The sequence below is a fragment of the Pteropus vampyrus genome, unplaced genomic scaffold, assembly GCF_000151845.1.
Source record: "Pteropus vampyrus isolate Shadow unplaced genomic scaffold, Pvam_2.0 Scaffold383, whole genome shotgun sequence".
Classification (NCBI taxonomy): Eukaryota; Metazoa; Chordata; class Mammalia; order Chiroptera; family Pteropodidae; genus Pteropus; species Pteropus vampyrus.
Window position 1 is genome coordinate 829,871 of NW_011889164.1, and position 23,561 is coordinate 853,431.

Below are 23,561 nucleotides of genomic sequence, written 5' to 3' on the forward strand. Positions count from 1 at the left end.
GGCAGAGTGTAAAGGAAGAGTTGATCTTAGAGGTCTATGTCCTTGGTAGGTGGCATACAGAACATTCTAGATGTGTCTGCGCAGAGCAGTGCTGTGACAGGCCAGTTTTTAATACTTTCAGTCATTAAGTCTATACTTATTCATCACTATATTTCTAACTATGCAGTTTGAGATTATATTATCTTATTTATTAATTTTTTTTGGCAGAGATGTGCTTATTGTGAACTGTTGAGTTTGCTTTCAACTACAAACAAAAACCAAGTGTCTTTTATTCAAACTCATGTCCAGTCATATCTTATTCATGCTATATTTAGTGCTAAGCCAAGTCTTTCTCATCTAGATATAAGGCTTAACTTTTATCCTTGCTAAATTGAATTTTATTTGGTTCAGTCCATCTTTTCAGCCTGCCTTGATCTCTGTGGGTCCCACTGCCATTATTCAATGTATTAGCTATTCCTCATAGCTTTGTGCCATTTGCAAATCTGATGAATGGGCTATTTGTGCCTTTACTTGAGTCACTGTGCACAAGCTGAGTTAGAACAGGGAAGTTCTAAGGTCAGAACTCTGAATCTTCCCTATGAAGTTCCTCTTTCTGCTGTGTCCTGGTCAATCAGTCAGTACCCATTTTGCTGACCTTATTCAGTCTGTTATAAATCCAATCCAAGCCCCCATTTACCATCATTTTTACAACGCTATCACAAAAGAATCTGCCAGATGTCTTGCTGAGTAATATATCTTTCTTTCATGTAGCCTCCATTTGGTAGTCTAGAGACCATACTCACGGAGGAAATGAGTCTAGTCTGTATGACGTCAGATTGGCAGACCCTTGCAGCCTTCTTGTGATCACTTTTCTCTTTAAGTTTTCAAAATTCATTCCCATTCTGATTGCCTAAAGCCCAAACTTCCTAGCGTGGGCTTTAGGTTCTTCACAATCTGGCCCTAATTTACATACCAGCTTCATTTCCACCAGTCATTCCCTCTCTTTGAAACCGAACTTGCTGTTCATCAAACGTTTGTCTTTATTCATGTTTCTGTAATTCAGAACATCATTCCAACCACCTGAAATGCTGCTGTGCTGTTCCTCCTCTATGTACATCAGTAAGATTCTTATCAGTTTTGAAGACCCTGATAAAATGTCCTTGACTCTCATCTCTGTGCTTTCCTAACACGTATGCACATGCACTAAATATATCGCACTATAGTGATTTACTGTCTCTCTCTTCTATCGGACTGTCGTTGGAAAGGCCTATTCATCATCAGAGACTATCATGATACCTCATATGTTGTATAAACTGAATAAATGTTTGTTGAATTTTATTATAGAACTTTTCTATGGACAGGCTCTGGGAACCAATCAATTTGTTCATCTTCTTCTCCCTTATTTTCACAAATTGGCTCTATTTTGCTACCATCTTTTCCCTACCATGCTTTACAAGTTCCTGAGAATTTCGTTTCCAAATCCTCTCAGTGCCAGTGACTGGAACTGCACAGGATCTGGAGATAAACTCTTTAAAACACCCGAGGGCCCTTTTGGTATTTCTTCCCTTATCCCGATCTCGGTTGCCTTATAAAGGTAACATCACATAATGTGAGAAGCATCAGATTTGGAGTCTAGAGACTGGGGTTTTAGTCCTGGCTCTAACTCTGCTGGGCTATGTGATCTTGAGAAAATAAGTCAATTTCATTGAAGGCCAGTTTCTTCATTTGCTTTTTGAGGCTTATTCCTTCCATTTCATTGTTTTGTTATTTCAATCATATTTTCTTTCATTTCCTATTTGAGGAATGTTTGTAGATAAGAATTTAGAAACCAAATAGAAATGGAGTTGCTCTGTGTTTTCCTCCTTTCTGAGGAATTGATCCCTGTGCAGTTGCTGGAGCTCTGCTCCCACACATCCTGACGCTAACCCTGACACTTGATGAACTGTCCAGACATGGCCTGTTCTTGCCATGCTTAGCCTTTCTGCAGGGGCACTGCCTCTCACCTCTTGCAATGCCATTCTGAACCTGTCACCTGGTTTTCATATATTCTAGACACCATACATTGCTTGTTAGATGGACTGTTTTCAATTACTATAGCTATATATGTTCCTGGTGTCTGAACAGCAGAAATACTCCTTCTCCTGATATGGTTAATATGATTGCCACTAGATTGCCTTTCCAAATATTTCATTTGTCTTGGAATAAAAAGATTTACACAGTAGAGCAAGATGAAGCAGATAATGAGTTTTGTGTTATAGATAAGGAAACTGAGGCTCAGAATGGCCAAGTCACTGGCCCAATGTGACCTAGATTTTAAGCAGTGGAGTCAGGGCTAAACCCCAGATGTTCTGATGCTTTCTCCAGCCCTGTTCTACCATACCTGAAGTGCAGGAATAAAGTCTCAACAAATTTTGTATTCCTTCCCAACATTATACAGCATCTCACTCATAGTACGTGCTCAGCTTAATTTTCCAGTTAATTAAAAGTGTATAACATTTAAAAATTGTATCATTTTGGAAGTAATATAGATCAGAATTTAGATATTTCAACAAGAAGTAAAGAGGAATAAACTTCTGGTGAGTTTTACCTTTTTTTCTTTGCCAGCCCTCTGACATTGATATGGGAGTTTTAATTTGCAGGAAAGTTGTCATAAAATGGACAAAAGAATGGTAAAAGTAGAGAATAATTCATTAATAAGGGTATCGTGTTATAAATAATTGAGAATTGACTACAAAGGAGGGTATTTTTTAAAAAATTTGTCATTTGGGGTAAGATTTCTCAAACCACTTTGTTTTTTTTTTTCACCCTGCTTATATAAATCTCAAATTAATTACCCCATAAAATGGCAATCTACTATTGTGAACAGTATAATTCTTTTAACATTGTTCTCATCTTGGTACTTACCCCTGTGTTGCTTATAATTCTTTCACACAATAAAAGCCTCAAATTAATAAAATGTTTTCTCTTTGAAATTCAAAATGCTTTCTCCTTGTTACTATTTAATTAATTCTAAAATCATTCCTATGTGAAGTGGGTGTGTGGTGGGAAAAGAAATTATTCTTCCCCTTTATGACACATAGGAAACAGATTCAAAGAGTAGATCATTTCCATCCACAGTGGAACTTGATGCTAATTCAGTTTTGTTCAAAGTTGTAGGCTGGGTTATTCTTTATAACAGAGGTATGTTTATGGATTTATTCACTCAATAAATCAGCAAATAATTATTGGGTGCAAACCGTATATCAGATGCTGTTCTAGACCCTGGGGAACAGCAGTGAAGAGGAGAGGAAAATTTCTAAGCTCATAGAACTTAATTTCTTCTGGGGGAGACAGACAACAAATATAGTCAATAAGTAGGTTGCACAGTATGTCGGAAGGTGATAAATACTCTGAAAAGCAAATAAATCAGTGTTGAGGAAGGGGAGTGCAGGGCAGGTGCATAATTTTAAATAAGGTATATAGAGAAGGCTGCATTGAGCGGGTGCCATTTGAACGAAGAATTAAATAAAGGGAATGAAATCTGAGGGAAAAGCATTCTAGGCAGGGGGAACAACCACTGCAAATATCTTGTGGTAGTGGCACGCCTGGGATGTTTAAGGAATCAAGGAAGGCAGTGTGGATGGAACAGAGAAAGTGAGGAGATCGGCATAAACTGAGGTTAGAAGAGGTGACATGGTGTCAGATAACGAGGGCCTCACAGGCATTTGGAGGATGTCTTTTATTTTGAATGACATGGATGTCTTTGGGGGACTTTAAGTAAAGAAGTAATATGGTCATTGGCTGCTGTGTTGAGAATAGGCATGGATAAGAATGGATGAAAGCAGAGAAACAAGGCCTTTGCTTTATTCAGGAGAGATTAAATTGTGACTCAGACCAGAGTGGAAGCAGAGAAGGTGGTGAGAAGTGACTGGATTCTGGATACATTTTGCTGGTAGAGCCAATAGGATTTGCCTATTAAATTGGATGTGAAGTGTGGAAAAAATAGGAGTTTTATCTTGTGAACTAGACTGGAAGCTCCTTGAGGGCAAAAGTCACCTATATAATATATTTTTATGTTTTTTATAGACATAGAAGAATGTTTTATGCATAACAAATGAATAAATAAGTATCTGTTGAGTGAAAGGAGGGAAAAACAAATCTACATCAATAATTCACAATTCGGGGTTCCTAAACTTTAATGATTTAAAAAAATAAACATTATTGTTATGGGTTAAATCATGCCCCCTACCCCCCAAAAAAGATTACTTTGGAGTCCTAACTCCTCCTTTATTGAGAGACAGGGTCTTTACAGAGGTAACTAAGTTAAAATGAGGTCCAGATCTGAGGTCGTTAGGGTGAGCCCAGATCTGGTGTTCTTATACAAAGGGGAATCTGGACGCAGAGACAAACACGGAAGACGATGTTTTTGAAGAGACACAGGGAGACGTGGCCACCTCCAAGCCAAGCAGAAAGGTGTGAAACACACTATACCTTCAGAACTCCCAGAAGGAACCAGTCCCTCCCATACCTTGATTTTAGACTTCCAGCCTCCAGAACATGGAGACAGTAAGTTTCTGCTGTTTAAGCCACTTGGTTTGTGATACTTCATTATAGCAGTCCTAGCAAACTAACACAACCATTTTTAGTATTTCAAAAATGTAAATTAAATTTAATTTTTTGCAAACATAAGATTGCTGAAACTAATGACGACAACAATAACAACAACAACCCTTAAATGTCATTGTTTAGGTGGAATTATTTGGTGGAGTAACAGAGTTTTTACCTATTATTCAGAAGTTCTGTCTGGCATGGAAAATGAATGCAGCATTAAATTTTACAATTTAATTTGTTTGACAAAGGTATCATAAAATATAGGATCCTCAAGGAAAATGATATAAAACGATTTTGAATGATGATAGCTGAGAGTCACATATTTACGTGTTTGGTAAAGAAAGAAATATATGAAAAAATCCCATAATATCCATGCTGTTTTTGCTGTTTACTATATAAAGGGCCTCATTATGTAGGAGGAATTTACAAAAGAGAACAGATTCCAATCTTATGTTCTAAGATCTAGGTGAGTTTTGAGAGATGATCTAATCTAATTCTTTCAGTTTATATATGAAAAATGTTAGTCCTAGAAACGTTAAGGTGATAGACATAATTTTGTTTTCAATACACAGTAACACAAATTATGAATTGTTTAATGAGGCTTAACAACAATAGAAGAAATCATGAAATATGCTATTCCTCAAAGCTTTTTCCTTGTATTTGCCTGGTAATAGTAAGCAAGCATAAACAATCTTAGTAATAACTGCGCAGAGAGAAAGGTTTTGAGAGTTAGGTATGCAGAGGGATGATAGGTGGGATAAAAAATAAGAACAGCATAAGACGGATCTTGGTGGGAGACCCCTGGAGTTTTTGAATTCATACTGTTGCTAGGAGGCATTTTTGCACATTTTTTTTCATAGGGCTTTGGAGTCACGCTGAGGTATGTTTGAATGCAGGTTCTAATATGTAGAAGACATATGACCACAGTCATTGCTAACATGAACATTGGTTTCTTACATAACAGGTAGAGTAAATCTGCCAGAAATAGTGAGAATATTTTTGAATGTGTTTAGAAATAGTAGCAATCCAGAAATGATGGTCTTATTACTAGTAATTTTCCTAATGGGGTTAAGAATTTCTTGCCTTTGTGTCTCACTGGAAACGCTTCCCTTCATCACCTCCACATGTAGATACCCTATCAGTCCTTGAAAAGCCGAGTTTTAATGTCAACCTCTTTCCTTCAGTCAGTTCACATACGTTCTATCATTCAGTTTTGTACTCTCATGTACTTATTGGTTTTAAGATTTTTATCTCCCTAACTTGGATTTCTTATAGAAGAGTGGAAAACACCAAGAAGAATTAGATTTGAGCTCTACTAATCACTCAGTCTGGGAAGTAGAACCACTTTAGATATAATGGAATAAGAGTTTGTTATAGGAATAAGAGCTTACACAGCTGTGAGGGAAGCTGGGGAGTTATTTTCCAAAAGGAGAAATTGAAAGATCTGAGAAAAGTCAACACCAGACCCCCAGAAGACTTTGTGTGAGTGGGTGAGTTGAAGCTTACGGAGGAATCTGGCACAGGCACAGTCAGGCTGGAGGGGACTGTGATGGAGAGCTGGTAGAGAAGTCAATGGAAGCTGTGGTTTTTGCGTGACACTGCCTTTTTAGGTCCACATTCAGGTTTTTGTGACCAATGTGGGACTACTGTTGTTTATCAGGTCTGGGGATTAGAAGAAGATCCAGATGTGAAGTGGGAGAGAGCAAGAACATTCTAGAACCCTCCAGGACTCTGTGTCACACTACATCAAACTATAAAGACCTTCAGAGAGGAATACGTGCTGGCTCACTCTGTTTTCCCAGTCTTGCACAAATTCCTCCTTTGGTCAACTCTACTTATTTGCATACAAGAAACTGTTTCAGCTAATCAAACTGACACAGTACAAACTACCACAGCCACTTATTAGTTATGTGGGTCATGTTGGGGAGTTTACTTAACCTTTCTGATCCTCTCCTTCCTTATTGGTATATCGACATAAAGGAGATAACAATTATGACTACCTCTCCAGAGTTTTAGTAAGGATTAAGTGAGATAATATTGTTCACAATTTATTACAAAAATAAAAATTACTTATCAGATTGTAGTTATTACATACACCATCATTTAGTTAACTTGCATATATTGTGGGCCCAAAACTGTACTATGCCTGAAATTTATAGCTGTGAACTAAATAAACAATATCCCTGTTGTTATGAAACTGAATCAGACGCCATCTAGATAGTCAAGTAGAGATGCGATATAGGCAACTGACAGATTAGATTTCAGGGGATGGGTCTAGGTTAAAGGTACACATTTGAGAGTTACTAGTATTTAGGTGTCATTTAAAGGTATGAGTCTGAATTAGCTCACCCTAAAAGTACACATCAATTGTAAGGAGGGAAAAAGGCCCGAAGGTTGAGATTTGAGGCACTCCAAAAATTTAGGCTCTAAAAACATAAAAAGGAACAAACAATGAGGCTGAGAAAGAACAACCAGTAATTAGAAGAGAACTAATAAAGACTGGTGTCTTAGTAGCAAAATGTAGAAGGTGTTCCAGAAGGTGAGAGGGATCAACTTTAACTTCTGCTGAAAAGTCAGTTCATGTGATAATTAAGAATCAACCATTGGTTTAACAACATGAAGGCCATTGCCAGGATGAAAAAAATTCAAGACAGAATAAGAGGAGAGGTAGTTTCCGGTATAAAAGAAAGTTTTTGGTTCACAGCAAACTTGTTGGTGTTAAACAGGGCAGTAATAAGTGGAAAGTGTATCAAGGGGAATTTTATACATACACGTATGTGATGGATGAATGGATGTGGGCCCCATGCAGCAGAGCATTTTTTACATCGCATGCATAAAATATATAAAGTCAGTTCTATTCTATCTGTTAGTTTGCTGATTGATGGCAATGGTCCCTTAGTGCTGAACTAGGGTAGGGCCTCCTGTGGGGTAGAACCTCTACTTAGAGATGCAAAGAGGAGAACTTTAAGAGGAAATGGCCTAATTGAGCAAGCACGCCCATTTATTCTTCCCAGATCTACTAATTCAACTCATACCAGCTTCCCAGGAGTAGACAGAGCAAAGCGGAAGAAAGAGGTTTCGGCTAGAGCAAGAATGGTAAGGAAATAGAGAAGTTGAAAAATTGGCAACTTTGTTGAAAAAGATTATAATTTCCAGAGTGCACGACGTAAACAGTTTGAGAATTAAGGAGGAGTGGGAGATGAGTTAGACAGGGTGTGTGTAGAGTAGTTTGGGATAGGAATCTTTAACCTGCAGCATTTAGAGCAGAGGATGGGTGGAAAAATATTTGTTTTTGAGTGAAATCTGACAGGCCTGGGTGGGGCTGGGGAAACGCATTGGCCCAGGCAGGGCTTCTGTGTTTGGTGGGAATAGCTATCCTGCCCAGGGGTAAGGCCTTTTCTGTTTAGACCTCTGGGGTTAAGAAGGAACTGGCTTGATTATCTCCCGTCTCCTCCCCACTACTGACCCAGCCGAGGAAGGAGAACTTCAGATATTTATAGCTTCTCAACCCTGTCCAGAAAGCCAGACACAAACTTCTTTACTATAAATGGGGCAAAACTGACATTTCTCCATCATGTCATTCTAACCTTCACAGAAGAGTTAGTGACAGCAACCTGAATGGTAATTCTGGGGACCAGCAACCCAAGCCCTCTTTGAAAGTTGTTAGAGGATGAGAGAAGTGGGCGGGGGGAAAGTTCCTCTGAGTGCTTTCTGTCAAAAGGAGAAACCAGGCATTGGGGACGGTCTTTCAGTTTCACAGGTGGCAAGATTTTCACCTCAAATTGGCAGCCTCGAAATCGTTTCCGGTTTCCTCAACTTGGAAAGAAGCTATGAATGACTCGTTTGGTCCTGACTTTTTTTTTTTTTTTTTCATTCCTAAGATGTCTCAATATCTCTCCAATCTTGTTATTTAAGTATAGCAATAATCAGTCAACTGCTTCCATGGTACTGCCAGTGGAATCATCAGGCACGTGATGAAACCTGCTGGCTGCACCAGGCTCCAGCCATCCAGCCATCCAGCCATCCAGCCATCCAGCCATCCAGCCATCCAGCCATCCAGCCATCCATCCGTCGCCCTTCCACTCTTCTGGCTTACAGTCGGTGTGAAGCTCCAGGCCTTCAGCGGCGCGTACACCCAGGAGGGCGGGGTGTGAGAACCGGGGCTGGTCTTCTCAGGGGCGAGAGGGTAAGGAGGCCCGGGAAGCCCCCGGGAGGCCCGGACAGTGTGGCCACGCAGGGCTGAGCCCGTCGGAGCCGGCACCTTTGGACAGCCGGGTCTCACGTGACTGTCCCCTCCTCCCTCCTCCCAGTCGCGCGCACGGGCCGGGCGTCTCGGCTCCCGCGCGCGCTCGGCTGGTCCCAGTGCCCAGGAGAAGCGGAGGAGGAGCGAGCCCGCCAGGCGGTGGGGAGGAGTGGGCGCTAGCCGCTGGCTGCCGGAGCCGCCAGTGCACCGCGGCGGCGAGGGTGGCGGTCGCGGGAGCGGCGGGAGCCGGGGCGGCGCGGGTTCCGCATCCGCCGAGTGTGATGAAGCTGCCCTGCTTCGCTGCTTTGCCTGCCGCCAGCTGACACCGCCTGCCCGGGCAGGGAGACGCCGCGGGGCCGTGACCTTGGCGGAGGAGGTAAATAGGGGAGGTGGGGAGGAGGCAGCGCCACCCCAGCCCTCCAGGCCCCCGCCCTGCACCCACCCAGAGCTGTAGGGCCGTCTCCTGGAGCCCAGCGCGGGGCCGGGCTGCGGGCGCCCAGCGCACGCCGCGGTCCACGGTGCTGAAACTGCTGCCCGGTTCCGGCAGCGGCCGCGGCGCAGGGCACGGGCTCGCCTGCCATTTGCTGCTGCCAGCGAGAGCCCAGCAAGGGAGCTTGTTTCCTCCTCTCTGGCTGGTTGTTCTGAGGCTTCTCAGTTGGGTTGCTACTCATGGTGGCTGAAGTAATTGCCTGAAGGGTTGAACTCCCATCAGTTATTGTTGCCGGGATATTTTCTGGTGCCTTCTTGCAAAGATCGGGCAGGATTGTGTTCTGACTTCCAAAGCAAAGTGGGGAGAGAGGAGAGGAACCAGTGGCAGGCAGCGCGGGCAGGTGAAAGCAGGAGAAGCTACCCCGGCTCCATGTGCGAGACCCAGGGGAATAAAGAGGAAAATGCACTGGAGAAGCGCACGGAGAATGGGCATCGCTGATGCACCTGCGTGTGGAAACTAGACAGACACCTGGAGAGAAAGTGTACTGCGCAGGGTGTTGCCTTTTGGGAAAACATCAGTGGGCATGGTAATATGGGGAGAGAAGAGAACTCTCTGAAATACGGAAACGGTAACCGCGGGTTTTCTTTCTTTCTTTTTTTTTTCGGACGAGCGTCAAACACTTTTTAAAATGAGTACCTAGAAAATCAATTCATTTAAAAACCATAGCCAAATGGCTATTTTAACTAAAAGATTGTCATTTCTTACAGTTCTCTGGGGGACTGTAGGTATAAATTCAGTTAAAAAGAAAATCTATTCCTATGCCAGCCCCAGCACGTAAGCATGCTCCATGTGGGGTGGGTGCTTTGGATGGTGAAGACGAATCAAGAGAGTGAACCCCCTTAACCACTACCATTCAGATCTCACTGAAGTCCCTCCAACCTTTTGCAGTGCAGAGTGATAATTCCTATATCTCCGAGCGAACCAAGTGTGGGTGACATGGCCCAAGGGAATAATTATGGACAGACCAGCAACGGAGTGGCAGATGAATCACCCAACATGCTGGTGTACAGAAAGGTAAGAATTTCTTCACTTTCTTAGAATAAAGGGAAAACTTCTGGCTTCCTTGATTCCACTCCCTCCCCAGATCAAAGTATATATCAACTTTCTGGCCTTGTGGATTCCCCAGATCACCAACGCCTGCAAACTATACTTCAGGACAATCTGATATTCTCAAGTGTGTAGAGACATAGTGAAGCAGATGAGGCTAGTCAACTCTATTTTCACACCTCTTCCTGCTGGGTTTGCGTAGTTTAATCTGCAGTCAACAGAAACAGAAATTTTGAGCGTCCCACATGTTTTTTGTTACACACATGATTTTATAGCATCCTTAATAATTTTTAGAATTTTTTTCTTGTACTGTCCCTAAGCATTTAGGTTATAATAATAATGTAAACGTATAACATTAAGGATGAAAATAGATCACTCTGCAGTTCTCTGGCAAGAGTGAATGTGCCTGTGAATGTACTGGTGATTTCACTATGATTTTACTCCTAATTAAATAATTCTAGTTGTGCTTTTTTATTTTTTTGTCTTAGTCTAAATTCTTTTTTTACTTTGCATTATTTTTATAATTTTGCTTATGGGTATTTGTGTTCTAGTGCCATATGCCAATTAAGTAAATCTTTATATTCCAGAGGGTTTATTTTTAACCACAAACCTATCTGATAGCTTTATGCATTTTATAACAATGCTATCAACAAACTTCTAGATATTGAGCCACTATAATAAAGATGTATTTAAATATTGTGCATGCTCCAGAATTGTTGCTAAGGTAAATTCACTCTGGTTATAATCAATAATATCACTCAAATAGGAAAGCAGTATTCTTTATTTAACTTTTGTACCAGTTATTTCTATTGCATTTTATGCTGTGATTATTTTTTTCTTTAGCACATCATTTGTAGTGCTTATTGGGCAAGATTTTGTTAGTTAACATTAGTAATGGTAAAAAGGAAATCATACCTTGAAACCAAGAAAAAATTTTAGGACTTTGATTAGTATGAGCCCATTGAAGAGTCAGGATGAGTTCACATTTGTTCTTTTAGCTAGAGGATCAGAACTGGGTGTGAATAACAATGAAAAGCAATGTGCTACTTTGACCTATACTAAATCAAAACTTTCCTTCTGTGTAGCCCAGGATCATTAAAAGGTGGTGCTGAATATGTATATGAGGGAATGTTGTTATTGCTTTAATGTGAAGACGCATGGGTGTCCTGACATAATGCTAGCTGTTTTTTCTTTAGCCTGGCAGACAATACTATATTGTGTACCTGTGAATGCAGTTTTATGTGTCTGGGACAACATAGTATGATAGGAAAGAAAAAAATGGAGATTAGTTGTCTATTTTAGTCTTAAAGTATCCCAACTGGATAAAGCAAGAAAATAATCCACTCGAGCCTAAATTATTATTATTGTATTTCTGCATTAATTGAAATAACTGGATATTTGCCCATCCTATATAGAGTTGGTTCTGAGAAGAGCTATTTGGGGGCAGTTGTGTATTTTGAAATAATTTATAATATTTTTTATTTTTGTTATGTCCGAGTTTTGTAATATGCAAGATGTGAGAATTATAAATTCTATCTTATAGGTGTGTGCAATGTTGAGAATTAGACTATTGGATGTAAAATTATAGTAGTTAGCTACTTTTGTTATGTCAAACACTGCATTCTCTGTTTCTTCACAAAAGATTGGATTTGAACTGATCAGACAACGAATTTATCTTGATTAGAAATAAACTTAATATGACATCAGTTTATTATTAGAATAAAGGAGATAAGAGACTAGGAGTTTTAGAAATAGTTATTGGATTATTTAGTTTATCTGAGCTTCATGTTGGTAATTTTGAATTTACTGTATAAATTGTATAGCATCAAATTGCTATTAGTGCTACTCATAGATTAATAGACTCGGATGACTTCGGGGAGAGAATATAATGTCTCATTCTTTTAAACATTATTTTGTTGATTAAGCTTAGAACTTCTTATACTAATTAATTTTGACCTCTTTTTATTAGCTCTTTATTTAGATTTAATGATACATGTAATTTATTTTTAGAAAAGACTTTCCTGATAAATTGTTATTGGAAAAAATAACTCAGTTCATCCAATTTCACTCATAATGCTTAACTATGGATTGCCTTTTTACCCTTTTACTCTCTAAGCATATAGTTTTGTTTTCACTTGTGCTATAAATAATAATGTATAAATAAATACCAGATAATTTATATAAAGAAATACAGTGTCCTTGGTTATCATTTGCTAGTTATAAAGTCAAATGGTCCATGTTTGTGTGCACATACAATATGATATTATGGATTTCATGTGATCATTTTGCCTCTGTTTTTTGTATCTTATATGGGCTTTGCATTTAATTTCTTCTCAGTAGAGGCCAAATTTTAATGTGAAGAACAGCAAAATCATTGGAGAGGGATATAGGTCGAATAGATGTATTAGGATAGTTTAACTGCATAAAAGAATAAGCACTTTATTATAAATGCTTATTAATTATAAAGTTACTTGAAGGTTTAGAAAAGAACTTCACTCCCAGAATACATTGTTCAATAACAGGGGAGAGAATTAATAGAGAAATTGCTGCATTATTGATTCATGCCAATTTTCCACTTCTACTTCACTGTTGAAACAATTTTTGCAAGTGGGTTCTGAACTAAACCATTTCCCTCCCACACACTCCCAAACTACCATCTCTTGTTTACTTCCAGGATTCTGGTGATTTACACACATTGAGATATGTATATGCCGTTTTCATTTCATCTTGGTAGGCTGTGAATGGCTCTTGAGAACATTCCTGCGAGGGGTAGGAAGCAGTGAACAGTTACCAAAGAGGAATACACAGAAAAGAGCTGGGATGTGCGAGTTTCTTTTGTTCCTCTGATGTCTCTCTCCATTTTGATTATCATCATATGGATTATAGGAGTTCCTCCAAATAATGGGAAAATTCCAGGGATTTTTTTTTCATGAAGAATTTTGCAGTGATATTGTGGAAAAGATGTGCAATGGGCAGAGCTCTTTGCACAGAGCGAGCGCCACCGTGGTGAAGGCTATAGGCACCTGTAATGCTGCCTCATGATTGAGTTGGTACAGGCACATCAGTCTCAGATGTTTGCCAGCAGCTTTTTGGCTTAATATGAAGAATCTCTGTAGGCTTCATTTGATGTTAGAGGTATATTTTAAAAATCCACATGGACACTATACTTGCCTTACCAATTTTTAAATTTACAGTGTTGCTTTTTTCGTAAGCAAATGATTAAGTTAGAGTGGTTATGGCATTTTAAATTAATTTGTGACATTGGTTAACAAAAGGTTATGCCATTGTTAACATCTTGTTTAAAAGCTCATAAAATATGAGGCTTGACCACTTTTATTCCTAGGGCTTCCTTTAGACAGACCTTAATGAGAATGAAATTAGTAACTTCCTTAAGAAGAGAACCCAGCTAGCTCCAATTCACCTTGAATTTGGAGTAGCTTCCTGAAACGTTTGTAAAAATGATAATTCAGAACTCAGTTTTGCTTTGGGTTATGGGCTCAAATACTACTCTCTTAGTCTGTTCTGGGTAAAACCCTCATTCCTGGAGGTGGCACTGTCTGTAAAGAATGGCTGAGCTAGAAACCCAGGGTACAGGGAGGCACATTCCAAATTCGATGTCTGGCCAACAAGCTACCCACTAGACAGTATACATCACTTTTTGTTCAGACGCTGACATTCCTGCATTTGAAAAACAAAATATCTAGGGCACCTTGGGGCCAATATTTTAAATTGGCTGGCATGCTGGCTTCTTACTAGCAAGAATGCTCGAAATGACCAATAACTTCTGATATTGCAGCAACAATTTATGCTCCAGCTGTCAGAAAAGAAAATGAAAATCTTTCCTCCATTTACCATCTGAGTGGAATGAACATGTTTTGGGGAATAGCAAACTTGTGAAGCTCACTATGCCTATCCCCTTGTCTGACCTTTTCCCTCACCTATTCTCTTGTTCATTTCACTCACCTCTCCTCTTCATCTTCTGTCCAGTCACTCTTCTTTCATTTGTTTCTTCCTTTTTATTTTTTCCTCTCAGAATAGACCTAAGGTTGAAGAGATAACTTTTCCTTAAGTTACTCATTTTAGTCATAAAAAAGAAAATAACGTTTTTGTGAAGAAGAGAGTGCAACTGGCCCTGTTTGAGCACTTGTTATGCAAAATCACTGAAATAGGTGCTTTTAAACTTGGCATCATACGTACCATGGAGTCCAAAATGCAGCTATCATGAGGCAGTGGTTACAGATGATAGATAGATAGATAGATAGATAGATAGATAGATAGATAGAAAGATAGATAGATAGATAGATAGATAGATAGATAGATAGATAGATAGATAGAAGATAGATAGATTAGTCTTTAAGGATTAAGATTGCTGTGTTCTTAAAAAGCTAGATTGGAGCATTGGAGCATTTTGTGGAGGCCCAATGGGGGCTTCACCCCAGTAGGTAGATCACATGTGCTACTTGACTTGACCTAGACATTGTCTTTGAAAGCTATTTCTTAAGTCAGTCTGCTTTGTGAAAATAGACACACCTCTAAGGAATGGGAGTGAACTGTTTCTTCTTCTTTGGAGGAGATTGATCCATGGACATCATTAGTCTCTTAGAGGTCTGTTAGTTGATATTTTCTACATGGTCCAATCTGGTCAGTCTTGAGGGTGTCAATATTCCTCCTTCAAATAACATTATAAAAAATAACCTTTGACGTTTTGAAACTTAGTTGCTTTGATCTGGCTGGGTTTAGGGAGTTAGCAAAGTGAAGAGCATTTATAGGCGAAAGCAAGTAAAAGCCCCACTAGAAAAGGAAGAGATGATTGCAAATAGATGCTCTCTAGGCCCTGAACCTTTGGCCTTCAGATTTCTTTTTTTTCCAAATACAGTTGACATTCAATATTATTTATATTAGTTTCATGTGTACAGCATAATGATTAGACATTTATATAATTTATATAATTTACTATAAGTCTAGTACCCATCTGGCACCATACATAGTATTACAATATTATTGGCTATATTTCCTAGGCTGTACTTTATATCCCCAGGACTATTTCATAACTGCCAATTTGTACTTAATTCCTTTACCTTTTTTACCCAGCGCCCCAACCATCCTCCCATGTGGCAACCATCAAAATGTTCTCTGTATCTGTGAGTTTGTTTCTGCTTTGTTTGTTCATTTATTTTATTCTTTAGATTTCACATATAGTGAAATCATATGACATTTGTCTTTCTCTGTCTGGTTTACTCGACTTAGCATAATACCCTCTAGGTCCATCCATGTTTTTGCAGATGGCAAGACTAATATTTTTTAGCATGAATATTATTTTATGATTTAGGTACAGAAAGAATTATGGACGCTTACAGGAAGAAGAAATTCCTTTCAGGTGAGAGAATGAGGGAAGATTTCTTTATGAAAAAGAGAGAATTTGAGTATAGCATTTGACTAGGATATAATTTAGACACTATATTTCACTGAGAGTGATTGAAGTTGCTCACTGCCAATAACCTTTCAATACGAGTACCTTCACACATCAGCTCTTTAGGATCTTGTCATCCTCTGGATGGACTGTCTACTTCAAAAATATCTTTAAATCTATATTCCACCTTCTGGTCATAAATTCCAATTCATTCAGTGAGCTTCTGCCTTCGTTTTCATCACTTTTTACTGTCATTAATATCTCCAGTTTTGTTTTTTTATTATATTGTTTTTTAAATCTAATTTTATTATTAGTTTCAAGTGTATAGGCATTGGCTAGACATTTATATAGTTTATGAAACAATCCCCCTGATTGCTCTGTCTTCCCTCTGGCTCTATACGTAGCCATTTCATTACTGCTGATTGCATTCCGTATGCTGTGTTCCCCATCCACGTGACCATCTATCAACTACTAATTTATACTTCTTTAACCCTTCAGCACCTTCTTCCAGCTCCTATCTCCCTCCCTCTGGGCATCACCAGATTGTACTCTATATTTGTGAGTCTGTTTTTGGTTAGTTTGTTCTTTTTGTTCCTTAGATTCTGCATATAAGTGAAATCATATAGTATTTACCTTTCTCTGTATGACATTTCACTCAGCATAATAATCTCTAAGGCCAACCATGTCATGGCAAATGGTAGGATTTCATTTTTTTGTGGCAGAGTCATATAACATTGTATATATGAACCATAACTTCTTTAAACAGTCTTCTGTTGATGGGCATTTAGGTTGCTTCCATATCTTGGCTATTGTAAATAGGGCTGCCATGACCATAGGCATGAATAGATCTTTACCAATTATTGTTTTGGATTTCTTTGGATAAATACGCAGGAGTGCAATTGCTGGGTCAAAAGGCAGATCCATTTTTTTTTTTTTTTGAGGAAACTTCAGACTGTTTTCCATAGTGGCTGTACAAATTTGCAATCTCACCAACAGTGTATGAGAGTTCCCCTTTCTCCACATACTCACCAACACTTGTTCTTTGATTTATTGGTGGTAGCCATTCTGACAGATGTGAGGTGATATCTCATTGTAGTTTTAATTAGCATTTCTTTGATGATTAGTAACATCTTTTCATATGTCTATTGGCCATCTTTATTTCCTCTTTGGAGAAATATCTATTCAGGTCTTCTGCCCATTTTTAATTGGATTGGGTTTTTTTGTTGTTGTTGTTGAGTTGTATGCATTCTTTATATATTTTGGATAGTAACCACTTATCTGATGTATCATAAGTGCATATGTTCTCCCATTCAGTAGGTTGTCTTTTCATTTTGTTGATGATTTCTTTTGCTGTGCAAAACTTTTTGGTTTGATGTAGTCTCATTTGTTTATTTTTTCTTTTGTTTCCCTTGCCCGCGGAAATACATCTGAAAAAGTATTACTAAGAACAATAGTAAGAGTGATTGCAATTAGTCAGAGTGATTGCTGCCTATGTGTTCTTCTAGAAGTTTTATGATTTCGGGTCTTACATTTAAGTCTTTAATCCATTTTGAGTCTGTTCTTGTATATGATGTAAGACGGTGGTCCAGTTTTATCTTTTTGCATGCATCTGTTAAATTTTCAATGCCTTTTATTGAAGAGTCTGTCTTTACCTCATTGTATATTCCTGCCTCCTTTGTTATAGATTAAATTACCATATACACATGGGTTTATTTCTGGGCTCTCTATTCTATTCCATTGATCAATTTATCTGTTTTTATGCCATTACCATGCTATTTTGATTACTGTAGCCTTATAGTATAGTTTGATATCAGGTAGTGTGATAACTACAACTTTTTTCTTCTTTCTCAAGATTGCTGTGGCTATTCAGGGTCTTTTATGGTTCCATATAAACTTTAGGATTATTTGTTCTAGCTCTCTAAAAAAATGCCATTGGTATTTTGATAGGGATTGCATTGAATCTATAGATTGCTTTGGGTAGTATGGCCATTTTAATGATGTTGATTCTTCCTACCCATGAACATAGTACATGCTTCCATTTATTTGTATCTTCTTTGATTTCTTTTTTCAATGACATAATTTTCTGGGAACAGGTCTTTTACCTCCTTGGTTAATTTAATTCCTAGATATTTTATTGTTTTTGATGCAATTGTAAGTGGGGTTATTTTCCTAATTTTTCTTTCTCATAGTTTCTTATTGATGTATAAAAATGCAACCTATTTCTGAATATTAATTTTGTATCCTGCTACTTTACTGAATTAATTCATTTATTAGTTCTCATAGTTTTTTTTTTTCCTGAAATCTTGAGGGTTCTTTCCATATAGTATCATGTCATGTGTAAATAATGACAGTTTTACTTCTTCCTTTCCAATTTGGATGCCTTTTATTTCTTTTTCTTGTCTGATTGCTGTGGCTATTCAATACTATGTTGAATAAAAGTGGTGAAAGTGTCTTTTTCCTGATCTTAAAAAAAAGTTTTTAGCATTTCACTGTTGAGTATGATGTTAGCTGTGGATTTTCATATATGATCTTTATTATGTTGAGCTATATTTCCTCTAGTCCTACTTTGCTGAGAGTTTTTTCTCATAAATTGATGTCAACATTTGTGAAACACTTTTTCTGCATCTATTGATTCAAATAAAAATCATATGATTTTTGTTCCTTATTATGTTTTTGCGGGGTATCATATTAATTGATTTGCAGATATTGAATCAACTTTTCATCCCAGGAATAAATCCCACTTGATCATGTTGTATGTTCTTTTTAATGTATTAATGAATTCAGTTTGCTAATATTGTTAAGCAGTTTTGCATCTTTGTTCATCATGGTTATTGACTTATAATTTTCTTTTTTTTTACTTGTCATGTTTTCATCTGGTTTTGGAATCTGAGCAATGCTGGCCTCATATAATGAGCTTGGGAGGCATTCTTCCTCTTGAAATTTTTGGAAGAGTTTGAGAAGAATAGGTGTTAATCCTTATTTGAATGTTTGGCAAAGTTCACCTGTGAAGCTGTTTGGTCTAGGACTTTTGTTTGTTGGAAGTTTTTTGATTACCAATTCGATTTTCTTAGTAGTAATCGGTTTGTTCGGATTTTCTGTTTCTTCTCGAATCAATCTTGGAAGATTGTATATTTCTAGGAATGTCTCCATTTCTTCCAGATTGTCTAATTTGTTGGCATATAATTGTTATCGTTCTCTTATAATCCTCTGTATTTCTGTGCCAGTGTCACTTCTCTTTTTTCTTTGTTTTAATTTATTTGGGTCCTCTCTCTATTTTTCTTGATGAGTCTGGTTAAAGGTTTGTCACTTTTGTTTATCTTTTCAAAAAAATAGCTCTTGATTTCGTTGATCTTTTGTATTTTTTTTAGACTCTATTTCAATTATTTCCACTGAGATCTTTATTATTTCTTCTTTCTTTCTTTCTTTCTTTCTTTCTTTCTTTCTTTCTTTCTTTTTGTATTTTGGTCTCTGTTTCTTGTTTTGTATTTTTTTTCTCTTTTTTTATGTGTAAGTTTAGATTGTTTGAATTTCTTTTTTTTAAATTTCTCGAGGTAGGCCTGTATGGTTATGAATTTCTCTCTTAGGATTGCTTTTCCTGTGTCTTATAGATTTTGCATTACTGTGCTTTCATTTTTATTTGCCTCAAAGCATCTGTTGATTTTTTTTCTGGATCTTGTCGTCAACACATTCATTGTTTAACATTATGTTATTTAATTTTCATGTATTTGTGTGCTTTTCAGTTTTCTTTTTGTAATTGATTTCTAGTTTCATAACATTGTGGTTGGAGAAGATGCTTGATATGATTTCAATCTTCTTAAATGTTTTGAGACTTGTTTTGTGGCCTAACATGTGATCTATCTTGGAAAATATTCCATATGCACTTGAAAAGAATGTATATTCTACCTCGAGGTGAATTGCTCTAAAAATATCAATTAAGTCTATCTGGTCTAATTTGTCACTTAAGGTCACTGTTTTTTTGTTGTTGTTCTGTCTGAAAGATCTGTCCATTTGTGTCAATGTGGTATTGAATCCCCTACTATGGCCATATTACTGTTTATCTCTCCCTTTGTGTCCACCAATATTTGCTTTATGTATTTAGATGCTCCTATGTTGGGGGCATGAATATTTAGGGGTTATATCCTCTTGTTGAATTGGTCCTTTTATCATTATGCAATTTCCTTCTTTGTCTCTTATTATACCCCTTTTTTAAAGGTCTATTTTGTCTGATGTAAGTATTGCTGCCCAAGCTTTTTTGGAATTTCCATTTGCATGAAATATCTTTTTCTATTCTTTTACTTTCAGTTTGTATGTGTCTTTTGATCTGATGTAGGTCTCTTGTAGCCTGCATATGTGTGAATATTCTTTTCTTATCCGTTTAGCTACCCTTTGTTTTTGATTGGAGCATTTCATCTATTTATATTTAAATTGATTATTGATAAGTATGTAGTTATTGCCTTTTTATTATTCATATTTATGGGTTTTTCCCCTTCTTTTTAAAGAAGTCCCTTTGACTTTTCTTGTAATACTGATTTGGTGGTCATGAGCACCTTTATCTTTTGTCCCTTTTTTTTTTTAATCTGAGAAACTCTTTATCTCTTCTTCAATTTCAAATGATATTCTTGCTGAGTAGAGTAGTCTTGGTTATAGGTTCTTGCTTTTCATCACTTTCAATATTTCATGTGAATTTCTTCTGGCCTACAAATTTCTGTTGAGAAATCAGCTGATGGTCTTATGATAACTCCCTTGCAGGTAACTAACTGTCTTCCTATTTCTGCTTTTAAGAGTCTTTATATTTAACCTTTGACATTTTAATTATGTGGTCCTCTTTGGGTTCAACTTGTTTGGGACTCTCTGTGCTTCCTGGACTTGTATGTTGATTTCCTTTGCCAGGTTAGGGATGTTTTCAGTCATTATTTCTTCAAGTAGTTTCTCAGTATCTTGCTCTCTCTTTTCTCCTTCTGTTACTTCTATGATGTGAATGTTGTTTCACTTGATGTTTTCTCAGAGCTCCCATAAACTATCCTTATTTTTAAAATTTTATTTCTTTCACTGTTCCAATCGGGTGTTTTCCACTACCTTGTATTCCAAATTACTGATTAAGTCCTCTACTTCATGTAATCTGCTGTTCATCATTTCTAGTTGTTTTTTATTTCAATTATTGTATTTTTTACTTCTGACTGGTTCCTTTTTATGGTTTCTCTGCCTGTTTTTATGTTTACTGTATCTTCGTTGAAGTTCCCACTGAGTTCACCTAATCTTTTTCTAAGTTTCTTGGGCATCCTTATAACTAGTGCTTTGAACTCTGTATCTTGTAGATTGCTGCCTTCATTTTGTTTAGTTCTTTTATTTTTTTAAGTTTCCTCTTTTCTTTCATTTGGGATATATTTCTTTATCCTCTCATTTTGGCTACTTCTCTGTTTGTTAGGTAGATGTGCCTCTTGTGAGCCTAACTGTGTGGCGTTCTGTTATAGTCTGAAGCTGGTGACCTGGTGTGTTGGTTTTGAGGCCCCTTAAGGAGCTCCACTGCAGGCAAAGGTCAGCCACTATATGTGTCTGGCCTGGTGCTACCTGATATGCGTTAATATGTGTAATATATATTGGTAGCTGCCTGTGCTGAACCTGGAGGCACATGGGAAAGGCCATGCTGAACTGAGTCTGGCTGCTACCACTTTTAGTCTGGAGCTACTCAGCAAAAGGGAGAGTGTACTTTTTGGTTTGACATTACCTGCCAGCTGCGTATAAGGCTCAGCCACTGAATGAGCCTCGGGTGGTACAAGTGTTGGGTAAGTCGAGGTCTCAGGGAGCCACCAGGGTAGGGTGAGTGGTATTTATCAGATTAATGAACATTCAGATGTGACACCAGTGCTGAGCCTCAGGCAACTTAGCAAAAGGCAAAGGGAACACTGAGGTCAGTCAGCTGCCACTTGCCTGGGACCTGGGGATCTTTGAGAGTTTTTAAGAAAGACTACAGTATGGGCCAAGGCCAGCTGCATGATGTGTAGAGAGCCTCTTGCAGTAGGCTAGTTGGGTGGAATGGAATTACAGGGGGTCATCAGTGTGGAGCAAGGAGAGTTCCTCAGGCTAATGTAGGTTCAGATTTGGCTGTGTGGAGAGAGGCTCAACACAGGAAAGATGGAATCTGCGAGGTGACTGCATGGGAGGAGGGCTCAACATGAAGACAGTGGTGGTTCCCCCTCCAGCCCTCTCTTTGAAACCATGAAACTCAGTTTCTCTCTATATGTCCCTTGTGTCCCTTGAGGTGCTGTCCCTCCACTGGAGCCCAGGGTGAGTGTGTGTGAGCAAGTCTGTGCATGAGCTCTTTAAGAGGATGCTTGGATTTTTAGGAACCTTCCTTCTCACCCAGGTGGAAAGGATTTCTGCCGATTTTTATAGCCAGATGTTTTGGGGGTTCCTCTTCCTGGCACTGGTGCTCTGTGCTGGGGAGCCCAGTGTGGGGCTGGACCCCCTTGCTCCTCATGGGAGACTTCTGCAGCTGAGATATCTCTCCAGATTCTCAACTGTCACATGTGGGTGTGGGGTCAGTCATTTTGCATCTCTGTCCCTCCTATCAGTTTTGATGTGGTTTCTTTTTAAATCCTTAGTTATATGAGTTCTGTGCAGCTAGTCTTCAAATGGTCCTCCGGATTGATTGTTCTATAATTTAGCTTTAATTTTGATGGCGTCATGGGAATAGGTGAACATATTGTTTACCTATTTCCCCATCTTGACTGGAACTCTCTCTCAGATTTCTAAATGAGGATCTTAGATGGGAGTCAAGCATCAGGAGAAGGAGCAGTGTCTTAACCATTTCTGAAAAATTTCAAAGTGGAGTGTCTACTATAAATTAGATTATTTAAAAGTACCTTTCTGAACTTGTCTTCTGAAAATATGAATGTAATCTGTCTGAATCAAATATAGACCTGTTTTCCCTTAGTGGCACAAATGCTGACATATGTTTTAAGATGGGATAGGATTATCATCTATGATTTTTTCACTGAGAAGTACACAGAGACATTTTATGAGTAACAATTTAATGACGAATTTGGGGTAATAATTAACTTGAGTTCAGATCAGAAAAGCCTTTCTTAGTTGGGCTTTTTTCTCATCAATTGTTGCTTGTCGGTCCTTTTCCTGGGAAAAATCAAGATTTGTGGCTTGAATTTTATTTCCTTAATTTTTTTTTTTTTAATCTCCAACCTACCTAAATCTAACTGATTAGAGGAAAGCAAAGATAAACAGAAGAGAAGCTGTCTAGGGGTTTTATTGCCTCCTAGTAGCCTTTGTGGTTCTGCTGAATGTTGGAAATCAGGTATTTTTAGGAAATGTGGGTGATAGAATGTAATCACTGTAGATGATATGGAAACATTTTGGATTTGGACAGTTTAATGACTTAATAAACATAAGTTTCCTTGAAAACAAGATTTTGGAAAACAAGTGACACGAATAATTGGCCCTTGCTTCCTCTTTCTTATCAGTGAAGAGGAGGCATTTAAATGTCAGGGTTACAGAAGCTTCTACTTTATAAAATATCAATCTAATTATAAAATAAATTTAAATGATAAAGTGGGTACTCAGTTCCTTAGGAGGGGAAAAAGGTCCTGCTTCTCTCCGCCTTTGGCCGAGGAGATATAAAAATTTAACTTACTCTTTTTTTATTAAATTTATTGGGGGTGACATTATTTAATGAAATTATATAGGTTTTAAGTGTACAATTCAGTAATACATCTGTATATTGCATTGTGTGTTCACCACCCAAAGTCAAATCTCCTTCCTTCACCATATATTAACTTAATCTTTTTAAA

General features: G+C 38.0%; 1 protein-coding gene across 1 annotated transcript in view; it reads left to right on the forward strand.

The window, feature by feature from the left end:
- The first annotated feature begins 8,884 nt into the window (after nucleotides 1–8,884).
- RGS7 (regulator of G protein signaling 7) overlaps nucleotides 8,885–23,561 on the forward strand; it is a 500,731-nt gene continuing 486,054 nt past the window's right edge. The window contains exons 1-2 of the mRNA XM_011380007.1: nucleotides 8,885–9,188; nucleotides 10,191–10,316. Of these exons, the coding sequence (XP_011378309.1) occupies nucleotides 10,239–10,316 (78 nt within the window). The 5' untranslated portion in view covers nucleotides 8,885–9,188; nucleotides 10,191–10,238. The remainder of the gene's footprint in view (nucleotides 9,189–10,190; nucleotides 10,317–23,561) is intronic.